Genomic DNA, 21,181 nt, shown 5'->3' on the forward strand with positions numbered 1-21,181 from the left:
GAAAGCAAGCACAGAGCCATGTTACCAAAAAATGAGGGCTATTTCTGGAGTAACACTGAGGCTGCCAGGTGCTGGCCACCTAAAGCTTTCTCTCCTCAGAGACCAGTGAACGTGGCAGTCACGACCTCGTGAATTCAGGCTGTGAGCCCAGCTGCAGCTTCTGACTCTTACCTTCACGTCGGAAGCAAGTGTTGCATATGTATCCTTCAGGCAGTGCCAATTCTGCCTGCCCAGCGTGAGCGCCACCCCTGGGAGGCTGTATGCACAGTGCTTGGCTATGTCACTATCAACAGTCTGGGCTCGAGTTGGGTCGGTCATTGACACATACTCATCCAATAGGGGCTGAGGAATAATATCCTAGGAAACAGGAGAGAAAGGAAACATCATGCTTGCTGGAAAGAAAGAGAAGACACAAAAAGCAAGGAATTTGGAACTTGGAGGTAAAAACAGAAAATCAGAAAATGCAAGAGGCCTTCCTAAAGCTTCAAGTTGGCGAGCTTCTTGTTCCTCCAGTTTACTACTTGGACTGAAGCTAAAACAATGTCCACACTCACCTTTTCTAAACTCATCCAATGTTTGATGTCATAAAGAACAGTCTAGAATAGGGGTGTCGAACTCACTCAGAGAAGGGGCCAAAATCTAAAATCCAGCCTAAATCGCGGGCCGAATGGTTTACTGAACAGTCATAAACTGTCATTGTGATGGAAACGCAGCGGAGTGCAGTGATGACAGTGCGGTGCGGGCCACATTGCAAGACCTGGCGGGACGGATTTGGCCCGCGGGCCTTGTGTTTGACACATGTGCTCTAGAATGTTGGTTTGTCTGGTGCACACAGCTCTTGAGAATGAAAACTATCTTTTCTTATAACTGCCCCAGCACATAAGGCCTGAGCCCTACACTGGATCATTCCTAATTCTGTCCAACTGATAGAATGCTGCCGTCATGAGGCAGCACCCCCTTACTTTTATCTCCGTAGGAGGAATGAGATGCAAAAATTAAAAACATTGAAGAGAACTCACATAGCACACGAAGGCAATCCACAAGACTGAACAAAGCCCAGCACAGTTCGATAAAAAAAATTTTTTAAAAAGCCATCAAAAACTTTTCACACACAAAAGAAACAAATTGACTTGTATAAACAGCCATTAAATATTTGTGTAGAGATGTCAAAATTTTTCTTATGTTTGATTTACTTTAAAATACTATTCTAGATAACTCAAGATTTTAAACATTACTTTGGAGTTTACTATTTTTTTTATGTTAGAGAGGAAATATTAGCACCACAGATTGTAAAGTAAGATATGTCATGAATATTGATGGAAGGAAAATATTTGCTTCCAGTGTCCATTCTTAAATTTAACTCCCAGAGAAATGTAAAGTTTTAAGCTGCTTTCTTTTCAAGGAACAAACCTGAAGTTTAGATTTATTCTCCTCAAGTGGGACGGGGTCATGCCTCTGCTGGATCCCCAGATGGTCACGGGTTCCAGGGCAGGGCTCGCCTGGATCCTGCAAAAGGGACGGGGCATGTTACCAACTGGCTCCGCCGAGGAAGCTGCCCTACTGCCCCCTTCAAGGAACCCTCTTTCAATGGCAGGAATGACTTATGTGAACCAAGACCAGACCTTCCCTTTAGGTCGAGCTCTCTCTCCTGGTGTTAACAAACTACAATTGCATAGTTCCATATGATGTAGGGTAGGCCAGTGTGGCTTGGTAGTAGAGAGTTGACCTATGAATTAGTCAGGGCACATGCCTGGGTTGTGGACTCAATCCCCAGTAGGGGGCATGCAGGAGGCAGCCAATCAATAATTCTCTCTCATCATTGATGTTTCTATCTCTTTCTCCGTCTCCCTTCTTCTCTGAAATCCACAAGAATATGTTTTAAAAAAACAAAACTGCTTGAGGCCCTTACAGAAGATGGGCTAGCGCTGGCATGTACCAACAAAGGGAGGCTGTGCTTGCCATTCTTCAAGCCCCAGGACCGCCAGTGTGGCTAACCACAGCTCTTAAGTAACAACTGCACATTTAAGTCATGGACCACTCCTGAAAGCAGAGCGAGGTTTTCAAGAAATGGAGAAGCACACATCCAGCACTGCCCAGGAACTGGAGAGTGCATCGGTGCTGAGCACGATAGAGGATGGAGAGGCACTGGCAGACTCCTTTAATCTGAGTGAAAATAAGTGACTGATGAGGAGCGTGTACTCGGAGAACTGTTCTGAATTTTCACATGTACAAACACTTTTCATATTTGCTGGTGAACCCTTATATTAGGTTAACAATTAAGATGTGTAAGACGTTCAACGGTGACATATTGGTCTCTGATCATTGACTAACGTTAACTGAGATGGGCCTGACCTTCTGCTCCAACCATAGCATGGGTTCCCTACTTGCATGAAAATGTCACACTGCCTGCCAGCTTAATAGGTTTTGACAAATCAGTTCAATATATGATCCAGGAGAGTCGATTAATACACCGATAGATGCTTTGTTGGCTGAGACACGCTACCAGAACCTTCAATCCCCAAGGTCTCCACTGAAATGTACTGCTTATTTAATAAAGGGCGTGATAAAACAGAAACGCTTTGGTCTGATAACCTAAGACCTCAATTTCTCCAACTTAATAAATTCACATAGATTAATAAATAATAAATCATCTTTCTTCTTTCAGGAATTAATTTTACTCCAAAGTCCTCATTTGGAATTATAAGTACGGCACGTATTTCAGGAGCCCAGCTTCGGTTTCTGTAACCACCACAAGACCAGGCAGCCCCCAGGGGTACTGAGAGGTCACTGCCCCAGAAAACCGCCTCGCAGTTAAGTGACAAGCCAGAAAAAGGAGGCCCCTCCTCCCACTGGGCATTTCGGGACTAAGTTGGCGAGCCAAGATGGCAGAGTGGACACGGTGAATGGGGTCAAGTTTTGCAGCTGAAGTGCCAGCCCCGAGCCTCAGCTCCTCTCCAGTTCACTGCGTGAAAGAACACAGCCCTTACTGCTTAAGGCTTTTTTAGTTTTTCCATTCCTTTTCCTTCTTTTACAGCTGGAAACATCCTGACTGATCCCACTGGAACCTAAAAGTCAAGCTGCAAATTCAAGACCCCTGATGTCCCACACCACAAACAAAGAACCACAGCCCTTTGAAACCTCCTCACAAAGGGCTAAGATGGAGGAATCAATGCCTGTTTTGTTTTGTTTTGTTAATCCTCACCTAATGTTATTTTCCCCATTGCTTTTTCAGAGAGTAGAAGGGAGAGTGGGAGGGAGGGAGGGGCGGTGAGGGAAGGAGGAAGGGAAAAACATTGATGTGAGAGAGACACATCAATTGGTTGCCTTCCCCACATACCCTGACTGGGCAGGAAGTGAACCCACAACCCTTGACCGTGAAATTGAACCTGAGACCCTTCAGTGTGGGGCCAACACTCTGACAACTGAGCAACACCCACCAGGGTGAGGAACTGGTTCCTTTTTTGTTTGCTCACTTCCATATATGACAGGGAAGCCTGAGGACTGTCACCGTCCCACCAAGGTAAACGTGGCCACACCTTCCTATCTAACTAACACGTCTGATTTCAACAAGGGTAACATGAGTTTTCTTGCCTGTTTTTCTAAACAAACCAGCAAAATAGGATATCACCTTATTTCTTACTAATCAAGAGTAACCTTAACAAACTCTTAAACATTTTATATTTAGGCTATTTAAATTTTACTGAGCAGGCCTAGCGGGTAAGGGAGGTGATACGTTAGTTAAATTGCTAAAACCATGTTACAAACTGTGTGAAATGAGAAACAACTGGTATTCTGGCCTCTGGCCTCCATTAAGGCACATGAAAATGAGAAGGTGCTGACATGCCCATGACCATGGGCCCCTCCCTAATTTCAGTTCTTTAGTCTCACCTGACCGGTGAAGGAGCCCAGCTCTAGGTGGTCCAAGAGCAAGTTTAGTGGGAATTAGAGAGGCACTGGAGCCTCCCACCAAAAGCAGGTAGGAAGCTTCTGGAGAGATGGAACTAAGAAACAAGGCACTGGCCCAGGATGGGAGTCGTCTCTGGGGGCTGGTTTCAGACTACAGAGAAGGGAGGTGGGGTCTGTGGGCTTGCCCAAACCTCTCCCGAAGACACAGCATGCTAGTGCCACTGCGTGTTGAGAGTGCCTCTAAGGTGAGGGCTGGAGGCCGTGATCAAATTCTAAGGCCTCTGTCAACTTCAACCTGGAGGGGCTGCAGGAATTCACTTTCCATTCCTACTCAAAGATCTAACCCCGTGGGCAGTGAAACGGAGCGGTGATCTGCTCAACCCCTCCCCCAAGAAGCAGGTCTCATCATCTTTGGAGAAGAGGGAAGGTCCTTTTGGTCCCCCACCTTGTCTCTGTGGAGGAGAGTCAGGGTTATCAATCATCCAATTGATTGGTTGTCTAGTTATCCAAAAGATGATCTTAAGAATAAAATTAAACCTGCCATTTATCATCTCCACCAGGACCTACTAATAAGAGAAACAGCAGCTTTGAGATTTCTGTCACATCCTCAGTGGCTGAGGGAGAGGCCAGAGACTTACTGTGCTTGGTAATATCCTGGCCACAGAGGGCTCACTCTGCAGGGACGAGGCCGACAGAGCCGGCCAGCTGTCAGAGGCCGGATTGGGATCTGAAAGGGACATTGCACTCAGATTGTCTGCCAGCGGGCGTTCGGGATCACTCACAGAGTCCAGCTGTGCGACTCTCAGTGCAGCTGATAACACCTGAACTTGAGCTGCAAGGAGAGAAGTTTCGAGAATTTCAATAACTTTATCTGATTTGTGGATGTGGGCACAGAGCACATGCACTCACTCTCCCCACATCTGTCCCTACAGTAACCATGCTCTGGGGTCCCAGAATGAGCACTCAGTCAGGCTGTGATGTTTACCACCATTAACCTTAATGACTCCAACTAAACGTCAGCCACACACACAGCATCAAATCTGAACCTGAAGTGCCTCAACTGGGAAATCAGAGCTTGATTCCATCATCTTTCACAGGAAGACAATACAATGTTACCAAACGCAATGTCTGAGAGGCCCACTTGCTCAGGGTTCTGCACCCTCATTCATAAAGCAGGGTGGCTGCCATCTCCGCCACACAAACACAGCTGCATACAAGGGCACACACATGCAGGAATCAACCCAGCTAAGTGCACACACGTGAGTCATGGTCCTGCTCACCCTGCTCGGCTCATGCTTTCTGTCCACAGCATGACTGTTTGAGATGCCCATAACAGTTTAGATGACATATCTACATATTTTTCCATAAACACAAATGTTTCCATGTCACAAACCTCCAAACATGCACACACAAGACTTCCTGCATTCTGTTTTCTACTGATTAAATTCAACAGACCCCAAGATTGCTGAAGAGTATGTAGCTGGCTCCCTGCTGTGCCCAGAACAAGGACCCACCTCCTCAGTGCCACCCACCAGGGCCTCCCCATGGCCTGAGCAACATCTCCAATTACAAATACCTAAGGTGCCACTTATTTCTGAAACTTTGGGGGTCACAGATCCTTCTGAGCACTAAAGCAGCATGTGGGTCCTTTTTATAAAGAATTTAAGTATGCCTGAATATGGAATATTTTACAAAATAATTTCAGGGACCTGAAAGAACCTATGAGTCTCATCACTCAACTTCTCTGTACAGTGGATTCCTAGCTGTCCTTTATTTTATTTTATTTTAAAATATATCTTATTGATTTTTTACAGAGAGAGATCAATGAGAGAGAAACATTGATCAGCTGCCTCCTGCACACCCCCTCCTAGGGATGTGCCCGCAACCAAGGTACATGCCCTTGACCGAAATCAAACCTGGGACCCTGCAGTCCGCAGGCCGACGCTCTGTCCACTGAGCCAAACCGGCTAGGGCCCTCGCCGTCCTTTAAAGCCCTTGTCAAATGTCAATTGCTCTGCAAGGTCTCCTCCCAGACATTCCTTCTGTCTCCAAGAATAATCAGCTTCCTGCCCTAACCTCCGGGCCCAGCCCCTGCCATAGCCATGGAGGGAAGCTGTTTACAGCCCCTTCCACCTGACCACAAGAGCCTCAAGTCCTCAGTGCTGCCCAGCACCCCGACAGGTCCCAGCATGGAGTTTAATGCAGTTTTAGAAATACGGTTTCCAAAAGCAGACCTCTGTCTACGGCTATTAGAAGTGATATGTAACATGTGCTCATTCCTTTAGCAAACACTGACTTAATTTCCTTTATCAATTTAAAGACAAAGAATAATCACAGGGCTAACTGGATTTTCACATTTCCTTTCCTGAAAGCGTCACAAATCTTTGCCCAGCAACAGCAGCAAGTGTTGTTTTTTTCCAATTTCCCCAACTCAGGAAGAATACAAATATAGCAATGTTTCAAGAAAGAAGAGGCGTGATAATGGATATGGATTGCAGGGCCTGGCTCCCTGATCTGACGCTCAGTGGGAGTACTAGTCATAAAATGAAAAATACCCCAAAGAAGAAGCTGTCCTTTTCCTTGCTGAGACAGAACCTCAAAGTTTAGCTAAGGACTGAGTTAATGCCCCAAGAGGAGCAGCAGCCATAGCTGTTCATAACCAGAAGGCATTATAACACAGCAAAGGATGTAAAAATGGCCGAGGAGCTAATAAAATCCCCACTGCTACAGATACACTCGAGAGCCCTCTCTTCCATTAAAATTGACGTCAGACCTGCACGCTGCTCGCCAGGAGGCAGGACCCCTGCGCTATCTGCAGGGAGATGCTGAGGTTCTAGCTGTGGTGAGATGAGTGTACAATGTCACCAAGGATAAGTACATGAACAGATGCAGCAAGACACAGGCCCGTGTGACACACACCCCAGAAATACCCCATCCATCTCCCCTTTCCCTGTGGATAACACTGACCTTGAACATCTGGATTGTTCATCATGTGCTCCTGCAAACTGTCGAGGACTTTCTGAATCTCGCTTCTGGCCACAGAGCTGCTGCACACGGGCTCGGATCTGCAGCGGCCTTCTTCCTGCGGCACAGCCGCACTCAGAAACAACTCCAAGTCCTGGCTGATGTCAGGGAGAGGAGTTCGCCAATAAAGGAAATCACTGAATGCGTCCTCAAGACTCCCAGGGCAGGCCCAGGGACCAGGTGCAGAGTGACCACTGATGGGGAGGTTGTTGCTATCTGGGAGCTTTGAGCAGGCACTGGTCACCTCTGCTTCAGCCAGGCCGGAGACTTCCATTGGGTTTTCCATTGGGCCATCACAGGAGCTCTTGACGTGCAGGAAACCACTGGAGCCCCCTGATGGGCCTCCCATGGATGGATGTGCCTCTATCTGCCCTGGCTGTGTTGAACTGGGTTAAATCGAGGGAGGCAGACTTTTAGGACCAAGTAATGGATTGGAAGTAAAGTAGGCAAACACAGGCCCACATGCTCACAAGCCTGGTCCTCCTCCTGACCTGGCCGCCCAGCATGCTGTGTCTCCCAGAAGATAGCAGTGTCACGAGAGGATGAGAGGTCCAAGCAGTTCCCTCTGCCCCCCTGGAAGAATGATGTACACTGAACACGCCACACGCAGCTGCAGCCAATCCCTCCACTACACGTATACACCGGTGGTGAAGAGCCCAGCTTCTGCTGGCACACCTTCAGGAGCAAGACCTACACTCACTGCTTCTCAGGACTTCCACCAGGAGGCAGGCATGAGAAAACGAAAGGGGCCAAAGTGGGCAAGTGCTGGCTGGTGGTTAACCACTGGAAAGTCTTGATGAGGAAGCCTGCCCTAGGCCTACAGCAGGAACTCCTTGAGTCTTGGTGGAGGTGGGTGACGGATCTCACAAAGGATGGGTACTGGGATGTGATCTACCTACTCTCACACTCCAGGTAATGTTACCAATGGAGAGACGCCTGTTTCTACCTCCAATGGTTTATTAGTATGCACCCACCATCCTTAGAGAAAATGTATTTAACAGATCCAAGATCAATCACTAGAATTTACTAGAAAAACAGCGTAGGGTCTACTGATAGTGAGTCAGGAATCTCACCGTTATGGGCATGTAATATTCTATGGCACAAAAATACATTTTTCCCATGTACATTATCCAAAGAACTTCATTAATCAAAAAGTAAGAGAAAATTTTCTTTATAGGTTATTTAATCACTGCTCTCAATGAATATTTCATCTAAATTTAGGAGACACAGTAGCTTCATTATTTATAACCCAGTAGTCATGTTTCAAAACCATTATTGCAATTACTTTTTCCTTCTTTACATAATTAAAGCTCTAATATTCCGTCTTGCCCAGAAGGTCACTGTTACTGAAACTCCAGAGGAGATAATTGCTAGAATTTTAGGTGGATGCTTGAGGTGAAGCGGGATCCTAGTAATTATTGGGTTGGAGCTTACCAAGCTGAGGTGGCGTCAACACAGTGGGCACTGGCTGACCTGCATGTGAAGTTGGACCCCGCACTCTGAGCTGATGACCTGATGCTCAGAGTGCCATCCTCTCGAATATAGAGGCCAGCCCTGGAGGGGTTTGCAAAGGTGGAGATGAAGGGGCCCAGGGACTGAAAGGCAGCCTGGCGCACCTGAAACCAGAGAGAACAGCGCATGAATGTGGCACTCGCGAGGTTTGACCTCAGGCTGAGTGGGGACAGATCACCTGGCCACTCACTGTCTGCCAAAGCATGTCTGAGAGGATTTCCCTAAATTCCAAATAAACAATGTTCAACAGAAAATAAGGAAAATTTTGGCACTATCATGTAGCACTCTGCACAGTTTTTAACCTTTCAGGCAATTAATCCCACATCAAATAATTCTGGACTTTATAAAGTTTCTGAACAGACCTTCTTAATTATTGCAGCATAGTTAAGATCAGAACAGAAGTAACAATTCACAGTTCTGATCTTTCCCTTCTCAGTTCTCATTTCTATGGGATCTGTTCAATATAAATGTGACAGTGGGAGCACCTTCTTAACACCATCAAAACTTGTGAGATTTTTAGGTGCCCTAAGCCTCCCAAGATCTAACTATGACAATCAGTGACTGAAAAGTCACCAGTCCAGATGCCAAGAGGAGACCATGCTTACCCATCGACAGGAGTCGCTGACCAGGCGGATGAAGAGAGGGGACAGCTGGGCTCTGCGCACCTCGGGGGACGTATTGTGGGACACCGCCATGAAGCACTCTGCGCAGGCCTTTCGCATCCCCCACACATTATCTGAGCAGAGCTCAAAGAACTTGGGGATCTACCAAAGCAAATAAAATCATGCTACTCAAATCCGGTTACCCGGAGAGCCTGTTTTATTGATGCAGCTAAGGCATATCCATAAATTAATGACAAAAAAAATGAAATATATACTAAACTAATTTGAAACCAATAGAAATTATGACAAGCAGAATAAAGCAACATTTCCTTTACCTCTTAATTCCAGTAAAGGACTTGTTAAATTGAACAAGGTAACGCAGGGAAAAACCCCTGAAGGCAGAACAACTGATTTTCAATATGTGATTATAGAGAAATACTGGAAACAACTTGAAAATTCAGTGGCTATCACAACAAGCTCACCCATCCAGGCACATGGTCTCTGATTGAGGTTAGTGATAGAAGATAAATTGTTAAAAACTGTCCATAGACATGCAAACTTTATCTCTCTGGATGTGACCAGTTTGTACAGTCACATCAGGGTTCCAGGGTCTGGCCACATATAGCACTTTAACTTCTCCATGAAACCATGTGTAGCATCTGTAACTGGTTCCCTCATCAATAAGTAAGTTTAATAAAACCACTGACATATCTTCATTTTATATATGTTTGAAGGTCATGATTATATCCTCTTTTAAAATTTTGCCTTTAAAAATAAAGCTTTGGTCTACAGCCATACCATCCTGATCGTGCCGATCTTGTCTAAAAATATGATTTGTTTTTAATATCTTAACATAAAATAATCAGCAAAAAGCTCTACAAATGGGCATAAGCGAGCACAGAAATATCCGCCTATAGAAAGATGAGTATGATGCTTCACTCAGACACATTAAGTAGAGGGTAACACTCCCTGTATACTCAAAGCAATAGCCCACTAAGAATTATTTTGGGATCAGAACTTTGTTGACATGGCTTATACTTTTTTTAACATGTGTTGTTATTTATTTTAGAGAGAGAGGAAGGGAGAGGGACAGCGAGAGAAGCATTGATGTGAGAAACACTGATTCGTTGCCTTCCATACATACCCCAACCAAAGACCAAACCCACAACCTGGGACTGTGTCCTGATCTCCCAGGGAATTGAATGTATTGGATGACACTCAACCAACTGTGCCACACTGGCCAGGGAGACATGGCTTATACATCAAATAAAATAAAATGAGCTTCTGCACTTAAATTTACAAGACAATTTAAAGATTATACTTTCTGAGGTAAAATTCCAACCTTTAGGTAGTACATCCTGTCAAACACAGAGGCAAGCATGTGCTGAGCAGCGTTCTCCAGGAGCCAGGGCCTAGGCAGGCACCTGGAGGCAAGAAGGGCGAATGTGATAGGGTAAAGATCCGGAATCAGCCAGACCAGAATGGGTGTGGAGGGACACACATGTCCTCTGAACTGACTGTCCTGGGGGTGCTGAAAAGGGAGGAATGACCTCTCTCTGACAGGGGGGGAACAGGGTGAGTCTAAGCCAGAAAGGACATGACTGAGACATATGCATATTCAAGGTGGGTCTGCCATCTGCTGTGGGAGCAGGGTCCCACCAGGTAGGAACAATGCTCGAAGAGGGGCAGTAACAAGCAGAAGAGTCACTGGCTGGCTCATGAAGTGGCGCTTTACCCCACTGTGTCTCAGAACAGTGAGGGAATTTATAAACAACATGAACCTCTGGGCCCACCCCCTTCCAACCTCCCCATGACTCAGATTCATAGCCCGGGGAAGCCGCATCCAGGCTGGAGCAATGTTCAGATCTGAGGAAGGTGACTGGAGGGAAGGCAGGAAAGCTACTTGTAAAGGGACCTGAGAGGCCAAGAAGGGTCTGAATGTTACAAGAAACAGTCCCCTGGGTTTGGAAGCCTAGGAGTGAGGTAGTATAGCGATATTCTAGAAAGAGCAGGGAGGAAGAACAGAAGAGGCCCACAGGAAGGAGGACAGGAGTGCTTCTACTCTGTTCCACAGACTAGCTGCCTCGTTCTTATGAAAAACATTAGCTTCAGAAGTCAAGAAATTTGAAATTGATGAATGCAAAATTAAGCTGCAGTTCCAAAGAAAAAGACTCACAGACACAAAACTACGATGGATTTTAAAGGTGCCTTAACAAGTGCATCAGCAATTACAATTGGCAAAACTTCACGTACCAAAAATTTCTCAGTGGCTTCTTGTCCAACGGCGTGACAAATATCACCAAAATTTGTAGCACATACCTTAAAAAAGGCAAAAGGCATACCCATTACTCCCATCTTTTTTTGTTTTAACAAACTGCGCAGACTAACAAGCAGGGACCTTGAGAACAATTACTCCTCTAGTGAGGCAGCTAACAAGCACTCACTAAGCCCATCGCCCACACAGCACCACCCAGGTGCCTCCGATGCATTGGAAACTGAAGATTTACGATAGAGTACCAAATTCTAGCACTTTCTGGCTCCTAATTGATCTCAATACATAATGTATTTGGTTAGGAGAGAGCAAAAGAGACCCTTCATATCTTCCGCATGGTAAATGAGACCAAATGAGACGACTTCTTGTTGATGAGTCATGAGGAGAGACCAGAGGGAAGATGAGGCTGTTCAGGGAGGGTAGCATTGGCCTTCAAAAGGAAGGATTTGACAACCAAGTGGCAAGCAATGAAAAGGGAAGAGGGCGGGGTAGGATAGGAGTTGGAAGTAGGGCAAGTCACCCAAGAAAATAAAAGGCTCTGCTCATCTAGGCACAGGCATTGAGTCACAGTCAGCAAGGTCCCCTGGCTCCTGAGAAGAGGCGAACAACAGGCATACTCAGACACAATCTCACCCCCAGAGCGCTCTGCATTCCCTACTTGCAGTAAAAACTGGCAATGCTGTTAGATGTTTTCCTCACACAGTTCACACTGGCCATATTTTCCTTCCAGACCTTGTCTTCTGAGGAAGTTCAGAAACTTTACGGGCATGGATTTTGAATTTTTTAACGTTTTGAATTTTTCAAGTTTTGAAACGATATGTGCTCACCTTCCGAACTTGAAAGAGCTTCCCATCACCACATAATTCACAGAATCGAGGGAGCAGCAGGCGTTCCACTGTGCTCTTCCTCAGCACTGAAGCCAGTTTGCAGATGATCTATAAGAAGGAAGAAAATCAGTCACTTGAAATACCAAAGCTTATGTGTTGCACATCAATTCTTAGGTTCCAAAAGCTAATATTCAAAATATTACCAAAATACTCAAGAAGTAAAAATAGAAAACACCTTCTTTTGAGTTCCGTCACGTTCTCTGATTAATAAAAGGCCAAATATCTTTCAAGATTTACTCAGATAAGTATTTGTCTGAAGCTCAAGGGTTATCATAAGAGGGATCCAGTGTGTTCCCAACACAAAAGTGAACAATTTATGTGCAATAACTCGTTTTACCTTCCCCAAACCCTATGACAGGTATTACTTATCCTCATTTTTCCAAATGAGGAAATTAACACTCAAAGAGGTTAAGTAATGTGACCAAAACCAAAGAGTGGGGAGGGGGGACATGTAGAAGGAGCTGGACACAGTACAAAAAGTGACCTTAGGCATTGGAGAGGGATCAGATGTTGATGGAAACAAAGGAGAGCAGACCCTGAGAGAAGGGAACTAAACTGGGTAAACTGCATTGCTGGTGATTTTTTTGCCTGGGCATTCTCATTCTGCGTGGCAATGCAGAGTAACTGGACCTCAAGCAAAAGCTATAGTATAACTGGTTTAAGAAGTCAGAGACTGAGGTTGCCAAAGCAGCTGACACATGAGGTTAGAGATCCTGGGAAGAAGGAATGAGAGAACTAAGAAAGGGAAAGCCCCCCAAATCTGTGATTAAATCCTACTCTAATCTGTGCAGGCACAGGGGAGATGGTCAGATTCACAAAGAAAAGCAGTAGCCTGAAGGCAAAAGGAACAAAGTAGTTTCAGCTGGTGATAGCTGCAGGGGAAACAGAATCTAAACTGTTTGCTAAAATAAAGTTAACATTCTTCAGAGAAAAATAACAAAACCCAGATTTCTACAATGTCTCATCAAGAACATACTACATGAGAAGAAATGGGGAAATGTGACCCATATTCAAGATAGATATCAGTTAGTAGAAACAAACCCAACAAGGACCAGATTTTAGAACGAGCTGAAATGAAAAGGACTTTAAAACAGCTATTGTAAAAACACACAAGGACTAAAATGAAAACAGGGCCATAATGAATGAAAAGATAGGAAAATTAATCAAAGAAATGAAAACTAGAAAAAAAAATCAAGACTCTGGTAATAACACAGTAGGTTGGTCAGACATAAAACTCTTGCAGATAACAATTACAGAATCATAAAGAAACACATAAAAAAACAACCATTGGAGAGCAACCAAAAGGCAGAAAATGGAGGGGAGGCTACCATTTAAAGGTGAACTGCAACGGGAAAGATGTGCAAGCAAGTTCTTTGGCTGACTACTAAACGACACATTTAGTTCCCAGAGGAACCAGCAAAAAAGCAGCAGCAAGAAACTGAGCAAACTGAACAGAGAGTTTAGTGCTGCTCAAAGGAGACAGCTGGGAGTTTGAGATCAGACAAGATAACTGCCCACTACATAAAAACCACCTTGGAGAAATAAAGCGGAATCCAGAGCCTCTGTAGTATAACATGTATACTGTTTAGTGTTCAATTAAAAATAACTACCTGTGTATTGACAGCAAAAAATGATACATAACTTTTTTAAAGCACTTAATGGGAATTTTACCTTATCAACATCAAGATGATTCAAGTGTTTTAACCACCAGGTAAGGATTTAAAAGGAACTACTATTATAAATATGTTTAACGCATAAAAGAAATACACATGCCCAAGGAAGAAAATATAAGGAATCTCTGTATCACAGAGAATTAGAAACTATAAGAAAGGTCAAAATGGAAATTCTAGAGCTGGGAAGCACAACAACTGAAATAAAAAAAAAAACCTGCAGATGAAAAAAAAGATTCACTAACTTAAAGATAGGTTGATAAAGATGATGAAATCTGAACATCAGAGAGAAAAATGACAGGAGAGAGAAAAGAGACCCACAGAGACCTGTGGGCTGATAGCAAGCACCCCAACTTTGTGTAATTTAAGCCCCAAACTGAAAGGACAACAACAAAAAAAGGCACAGAAAAATGTACTTGAAAAAACAATAATCAAAAACGTCCCAAATTAGGTGAAGGCATCAATGAACACATTCAAGGAGTTCAATAAACACAAAATAGGATAAGCATTCTCTTTGCAAACAAGAGAGAGAGATAAAGAGATAAAGAGATAGAGAGATAGAAAGATAGAGAGATAGAGATAGAGATAGAGATAGAGATAGAGATAGAGATAGAGATAGAGAGAGAGAGAGAGAGAGAGAGAGAGAGAGAGAAATCTCAAGAGCAACCAGAGAAAAAGGACACTTTATATGTAGGAGACAATGTGGATGAGAGCTGACTTCCCTAGAAAACAACAGAATATCTGTAAAGTACTGCAAGAAAAAAACACACCTATTAGCCCAGAATTCTATATCCAGTACAACTATTGTTCAAAAATGAAGGCAAAATTAAGTATTTTCTGGTAAAAACAAAGATTTATTATCATCAGTCTAACAACCTTAAAAAAGTACTCTAGGAAGTTCTTTAAGCTGAAGGGAAATAACACCAGATGGAAACTCAGGTCCAAAAAAGGAAGAAAGAGCCCCCCAAAATGATAAAAATGTGAGGATAAAAGGCTATACATTTTTCTCTTTTTGTAATTTCTTCAAAAGATATAATTGTTTAAATCAGAAATTATAATACCATGCTATCAGGTTCATAATGTAATATATATGTTATAGTATACATGAAAAAGAAAAATAGCACAGAGAGGAAAGAAAGTGGCTGGAACTAAATTATTACAATGTACTATATTTTTAAAAAAATCTCCAATAGAGAAATTAAAACACAGTACTAAAAAGATACTCTACTCCAAAAGAAGACAGGAAAGAATTAACAGAGGGACAAAAATAGATGAGATAAATGGGGGGGGAAATAACAAAATGGCAAAATTAAATCCAAATATAATGAATAATTACATTAAACATAAGTGGGCTAAACACTGCAATTAAAAGACAGAAACTGTCAAACTAGATATAAAAACAAGCTCCAAATATATGCTAATGAAAGCAGGAACACTTTAAATGTAAAACATTTCAGGTTGGGAGCAAAAAAGAATATAAACGTACAATGACAAATAGTAAGCCTAAGAATGATGGAGTGGTGATAGTAATATCACAGTAGACTACAAGATACTGATTACTATCAGAGATTTTTCAAAAGCATCCCTTAATTAAAAGGTCAGTATACCATAAAAATAAAAACATTTAATGTGTAGCTTTAAATGGAAAAGGTAGACTTAAAATTACTGTATCCTCCTTAGGAAGCTAGAAAAATGATGACAAATTGAACTCATGTAATTAGAAGAAAGGAAATAATAAATAGCAGAAATCAATTAAAAAGAAAATAACCAATAAAGAAAATGACAAAGCCAAAAACTGGTTCTTTGAGAATATTAATAAAATTGATAAGCCCCTAGAGCAAGATGATCAAGAAAAAAAAATTGAAAGAAAACACAAATTATCAATATCATAAATGAAAGGAATAACACTACAGATCTTGCAGGCATTAGAGAGATAAGGAAATATTGTAAATAACTTTACCCCAATAAACTTAACAACTTAAATAAAATTAAATTCCCTAAAATATACAACTTTCACAATGACACGAATGTAATAACAAATCTCAACAGCCCCACATAAAGAACTGAGTCTATTATCAAAACCATCTCACAAAGGTTTTACCCATGAATTCTAACAAATATTTAAGGGGAAAACAACACCAATCTTAAACAATATCTTTCAGGAAATAGGAGAACAGAAATACTTCCCAACTCAATTTTTGAGGCCAAAATAACCCTGATTCTAAACCCGACAAAACATAATAGAAAAAGAAAATTGCCTACAATAGTCCTCTTGAATATAGATGTGAAAATCCTCAAAAAAAATGTTAGCAAATAATGGAGAAGGGAACACTCTTCACAATAGAATGTCAACTAGAACCATTGCTGGGTGCTAGTACTAGGGGGTGAGGGTTGATGAAAAGCATACTTACATAGCTTCAAAGTAACTCTCATTATTTCTAGAGTGCAAAGTAGTACATGGGAGAAACTTGGCAGACACCACCTCTATCTACTAAGTCATCAGAGTTAATATAATCAAAATCGGGACAAATGGAAGTTTTGGGCCTCCTGATGTTACACATGAGTACACATCGCTTCCATGATATCCTGCCAGAAAGGCAGACCCTGGATCTACTCATGAAGAAACATCAGACAAACTCAAATTGGGAGATATTCTACCATATAACTGGCCTGTACTCTCCCAACTGGTTAACATTATATGGAATTATGTTCCGGATTAAAGGAGACCAAAGAAACTCAACAATTCAGTGCACTGTGGGATCCTGCACTGGATCCTGGACAAATGACATCTTAACATGAACTGTCTTGATTTTGATCAATGCACTATGGTTGTAAAAGAGAGAATGCTCTTGTTTTTAGGAGTATGCACTGAAGTATTTAGGAGGAAAGGGGTACAATGTCTCCAATTTACTCTCAAATGGCTCGGAAAAATATATACACCTGTGTAAGGATGCATCTACCCGTGTGTATTGTGGGTGTATGTGTGTAAAGAGAGAGAGAAAACAAATGGCGCTAAACATAAACCATGGAAAAGGTGGATAATTGGTATACAGGAGTTCATTCTGGCAACTTTTCTACCAGTTTGAAAACAAAAAACTTTTAAGAAATCTTCCATTCCCCCAAGGCCCACAAGAAGGGGAAGAAGGAAGGAAATGAAGGGAAGAAGGGAGGAAGCAGGGCAGGGGGTGGAGGACTTTCTGTCCACGCTTGCCAGCCCCCTGGATTGGCAGCCCACTGGAATCTGCACCCAGCAGACAAGAGGGGAAGGTGGAGAAGGGGGAACTGTCCCCACAACACAAATGAGGAAAAGATTGTGACTTTCCAAACCAGAGGACACATGTCTCATCTGATGCAAGGCAGAGCTGCCGAACACCAGACTTCTGTATCCAGGGTAACAGGGAACTAAAGGGAGCCCAGTATGTCTCTCCACCCTGCCCACCTACCCCGCCCACATGACCTATTACTACCTGTACAAAGCCAATCCTGAATCATTAAAAGTCAGCACAATGAGTGACCAGAAATGATAGTCCTGTGGCCTTGGGAACCACTTGTATGGAATGACGATCTTTACTTAGTTGCTTGGAGCCAACTATTCTTTACAGCACATACCCACAACATTCTTTTTAAGTAAATGCGCAAATAAAAATGAGCTTAAAAATAGGAATGATGACAAAAAATGAGGAAGCTTTAATGTGAAAACGTGTTGGGAGAGAAAAATAGGCTTCTGACAATTAGTTATAATCTCAGAATGCTAATGGCCTTCTTGCAAGCACGAGGAATTATAATTGGTCTCTGGTGGCCTGTTTGTGCGGTCTAGATGTAATTACAGGATACAGTGCTTCCAGTTTATACCGATCCATTCATTTAAAAACATTTACTGCCTGGCTGGTGTGGCTCAGTGGTTGAATGTCAACCTCTGAACCAAGGTGCAATATCCGGTCAGGGCACATGCCTGGTTTCGGGCTCGATCCCTAGTGTGGGGCGAGCAGGAGGCAGCCAATCAATGTTTCTCTCTCATCATTGACCTTTCGATTTCTTCCTCTCCCTTCTTCTCTGAAATCAATTTTTTTTAATTTACTTAGTTTAGACTCTGGGCCCAGCATTGTGCTGGGTGCTGATGGTGGAAAGACACCTGTGTTTAAGAAGTTCACCATTTGGAAGGGGAAATAAACAAAGAAAGTTCACAATTCAGCTGCTGGATGGGAGAAGACAGATATGAAGCAAGCCTTCCAAACATTTAAAGGGGGGCATCACAACCATGTTCTGATAAAGCTAAAAAGACTTCACAAGACAAAAATGCATGCATGTGCGAGAAGCCAAGATGTAAGAAACATGCCATTTGTTCTGCACAACTCAAGAATGCCCAGGAGGCATCTAGTTGGCTGCTCCGATTTTCCTAATCACATATGCACTGAGGTTGCTGGCATCAGAATCCAGAGTGCAATTTCCAATGAGAATGAAAAGTCTAATGGACAGAAGCACACCTGTCTATGGAGGCCTGACATTTCCTGGGAGCAAACAGCACTTCCTGTAAAACAGCACTGCCCTGAGAGTGTGTTTATGTACATGGACACAGCATCACTCACGCCATATGGTGCAAAGAGAGCCCTAAAACATAAGGCATCAGAGCAGTCCCATTTGCTTCTCCTCCCACACGTCACCTCTTCACAAGCACACCTCAGTGCCCAGTGTTTGGCTTTGTACTCACAGAGCAGCTAACTGAGAACCCTGTCCACCTTGGGGGCTCTGTGAATCACACATGGTCTTCTTTTCCTGGAAGAATGAAATATATTCTCCATCCAAATGTCCAAAGACTGAACACACTTTTCTAGCTCAAAAGAAAGAGTGCCAAATGTGCTCCACAACTCTGGGTGTCCGAGGAGTGAGCCCCTCTCCAAGACTCCTGGACCTCGGGGCTCCAGGAAAGGAAGACACAACAGCTTCTGAATGTGACCAAAGCAGGCATGGGCCAGACAAGACCCAGACCACCTTACATCAGGGTGGCATGGGGAACAAAGTGCAGCCCGCCCCCGCCGCCCTTCCCCTCCCCCCCGCCAAAATACTCAAATCACAGATGTGCCTGGCCTGCCAAGGGCTCAAGACCACTTTTGTTCTCTGCAGCCACATCTGAATACTCAGGCATTCAAATAATGATATCAGCAACTCAGTTGGAATGAAAAACACAATTTATGTGAACTAATTTGTTCTGCAAGTGATTTGTGGAGATAGCTTTTTGAAGGTTTGTTATATTTTCTAAATATTTTCACCATGGAAAAAAAGAACAATATTGCTGACAAGAATGGAATGGTTGGAAACAAAACAAAATAAAACTCATGCAAAAATGCCTTTAGCATTATTTTATTTTTCATGGTATTATCAGTCTTTAGGGATAATATATTTGGTTGTCAGTTGTAACCTTGGAAATTTGCCTAACCAACTTTCAAACAAAAAAGAAGATTGAGTTGGCAAAGTTCACTACTCAACTGCCAAATATTCCAACTAATGGTATTATCCAGGTTCGTTTCCCACAACAAATTTAATTTCTTAGAGAGAAACTTGAAATTTATAAGGGAACCCTGGAGAATTTGAATTTTAATAATCAATTATTCTTCAGCCTGATCCATCTTATAAACATATGGGATATGCAAAAATATTAAATTAGTTTAAAAAGCCAGACCTCTAACTCAGAGTTGAGGAAAACTTTTACATAAATGAAGAATAACTGCCAGATGTTCTGATGCTCTAATACAATTTTTTTGCTCCACGGTGTACAATGCTTCCACACTGGGACAAAGAGAAGAATTCCTTTCTCTCACGTCATTCTGTTACAAACAAGAAAACAGCTGCCTCCTATACCTTACTGCTCTCCTAACTGAGGCTTATGACGTTACCACCTTGGGTAGGATGTTTCCTAAAATGCTGGAGCTGTTTACTTCTAGGACACAAATAGAAAGGCCATGCTGGGCAGCACCTCCTGCAGTGGCCAAGGGGCAGCAGTGGGGACAGCAGCTAAGAAAACACGATGGCCTTGGGTGACCTTCCCTTGGGAAGTCTTGGTCTCAGCCAATCCATGACCACTGGTATTGACTGTTTAATAGTCTGTGTTTGAACAAGGGTTCCAGAAGCCAACAGAAAGCCCCTTTTGGACAATCACTTCACAATGCATACAGAATCCTACAAACGCAAGAACACTACAAAATTAACTGTTAAAAGCAGAAGAAATTTAGTTTAGACTAGTCCTTTATTTGTATGCCTTTAACTGGTATCAGCACAAATACTTAACATAGGGGGAGAAACCAAGATGGCAGCATAGGTAAACACCTAAACTGCTGCCTCACACAACAATTTCAAAACTACAACTAAAAGACAAAACGACATCATCCAGAACCACAGGGAGACTGGCTGAGTGGAAATTCTACAACTAGGAGGAAAGAGAAAAGCACACTGAGACTCAGAGGAGCTGCAAAAGGCAGAGGTACAGCGCACACACACAAGCAAATGAGTACGCAGCTGGCTTTCTCAACCGGGAGGAAGACAAAAGCTCCCAACCACTCTGAACTCCAGTTCCAGGTGAGACTCTGGGGACCCAGACTCATTTGGGGAGAAATTGGACTGTCTGGCAGCGGGTGAAACTCAGGGGCGGCTTTCTCTCAGAGGTGATTACAGCGATTACCACGGGACACTGAGGCCCGGGGGGGCCTCTTAATGCAGGGCTGACAAGAAGCCATTGCTATCTGCTCAGCCCTGAGACTCTACCCCATCCAAGCTGAGTACAGAGGCTTTTGTAAGTCTTGTCTCATAAGGGTGTCTCCAGCACAGAAATTCTCCCAGCATAGACACAGATGATTCTCACAGCTAATTGACCTGGAGATCAATTCCTCCCAGTGATACCAACAACAAACAAGACTTAACTACAATAAGACTATGCACACAGACCAGAAAGGGGTCCACCAAGAGTGTCCATCTCAAGTAACAGGGGAGGCTGAGCCACTGGGCCCCATAGGACACCTAGCACACAAAGCCATTCTATCAACGCAGGGAAGCAGCCAAAATGTGGAGACAAAAAAACAGGTCACAAATGAAAGAAATGGAGGAAAGCAAATGGCTGGATATTGAGTTCAAAACCACAGTTATAAGGTTTCTCAAGAATTTTCTATAGAAGACCGATAAATTTAACAAGACCCTTGAAGATATAAAAAAGGACCAACTAGAAATTAAGCATACACTTACTGAAATAAAAAATAATATACAGAGATCCAACAGCAGACTAGAGGATTGCAAGAATCAAGTCAAAGATTCAAAATACAA

General features: G+C 43.1%; 1 protein-coding gene across 16 annotated transcripts in view; it reads right to left on the reverse strand.

Moving 5' to 3' along the window:
* The window catches only part of LOC118708759 (serine/threonine-protein phosphatase 4 regulatory subunit 1-like), an 82,225-nt gene that overhangs the window by 10,482 nt on the left and 50,562 nt on the right, over positions 1–21,181 (reverse strand). For 12 of the 16 annotated variants that reach the window (XR_004984716.2, XR_004984715.2, XR_004984717.2 and 9 more), the window contains 8 exons: positions 12,144–12,251; positions 11,298–11,363; positions 9,048–9,206; positions 8,365–8,546; positions 6,874–7,316; positions 4,545–4,738; positions 1,411–1,506; positions 172–357 (listed from right to left, as the gene is read on the reverse strand). Coding sequence is in view for 12 of the 16 variants with exons in the window: in XM_036420200.2 (XP_036276093.1) it covers positions 172–357; positions 1,411–1,506; positions 4,545–4,738; positions 6,874–7,316; positions 8,365–8,546; positions 9,048–9,206; positions 11,298–11,363; positions 12,144–12,251 (1,434 nt within the window). In the remaining 4 variants the exon portion in view is untranslated. The remainder of the gene's footprint in view (positions 1–171; positions 358–1,410; positions 1,507–4,544; positions 4,739–6,873; positions 7,317–8,364; positions 8,547–9,047; positions 9,207–11,297; positions 11,364–12,143; positions 12,252–21,181) is intronic. The other 4 variants (XM_036420201.2, XM_036420198.2, XM_045575059.1 and 1 more) reach the window with 3 other exon arrangements.

The sequence above is a fragment of the Pipistrellus kuhlii genome, unplaced genomic scaffold (assembly GCF_014108245.1).
Source record: "Pipistrellus kuhlii isolate mPipKuh1 unplaced genomic scaffold, mPipKuh1.p scaffold_m20_p_63, whole genome shotgun sequence".
NCBI lineage: Eukaryota > Metazoa > Chordata > Mammalia > Chiroptera > Vespertilionidae > Pipistrellus > Pipistrellus kuhlii.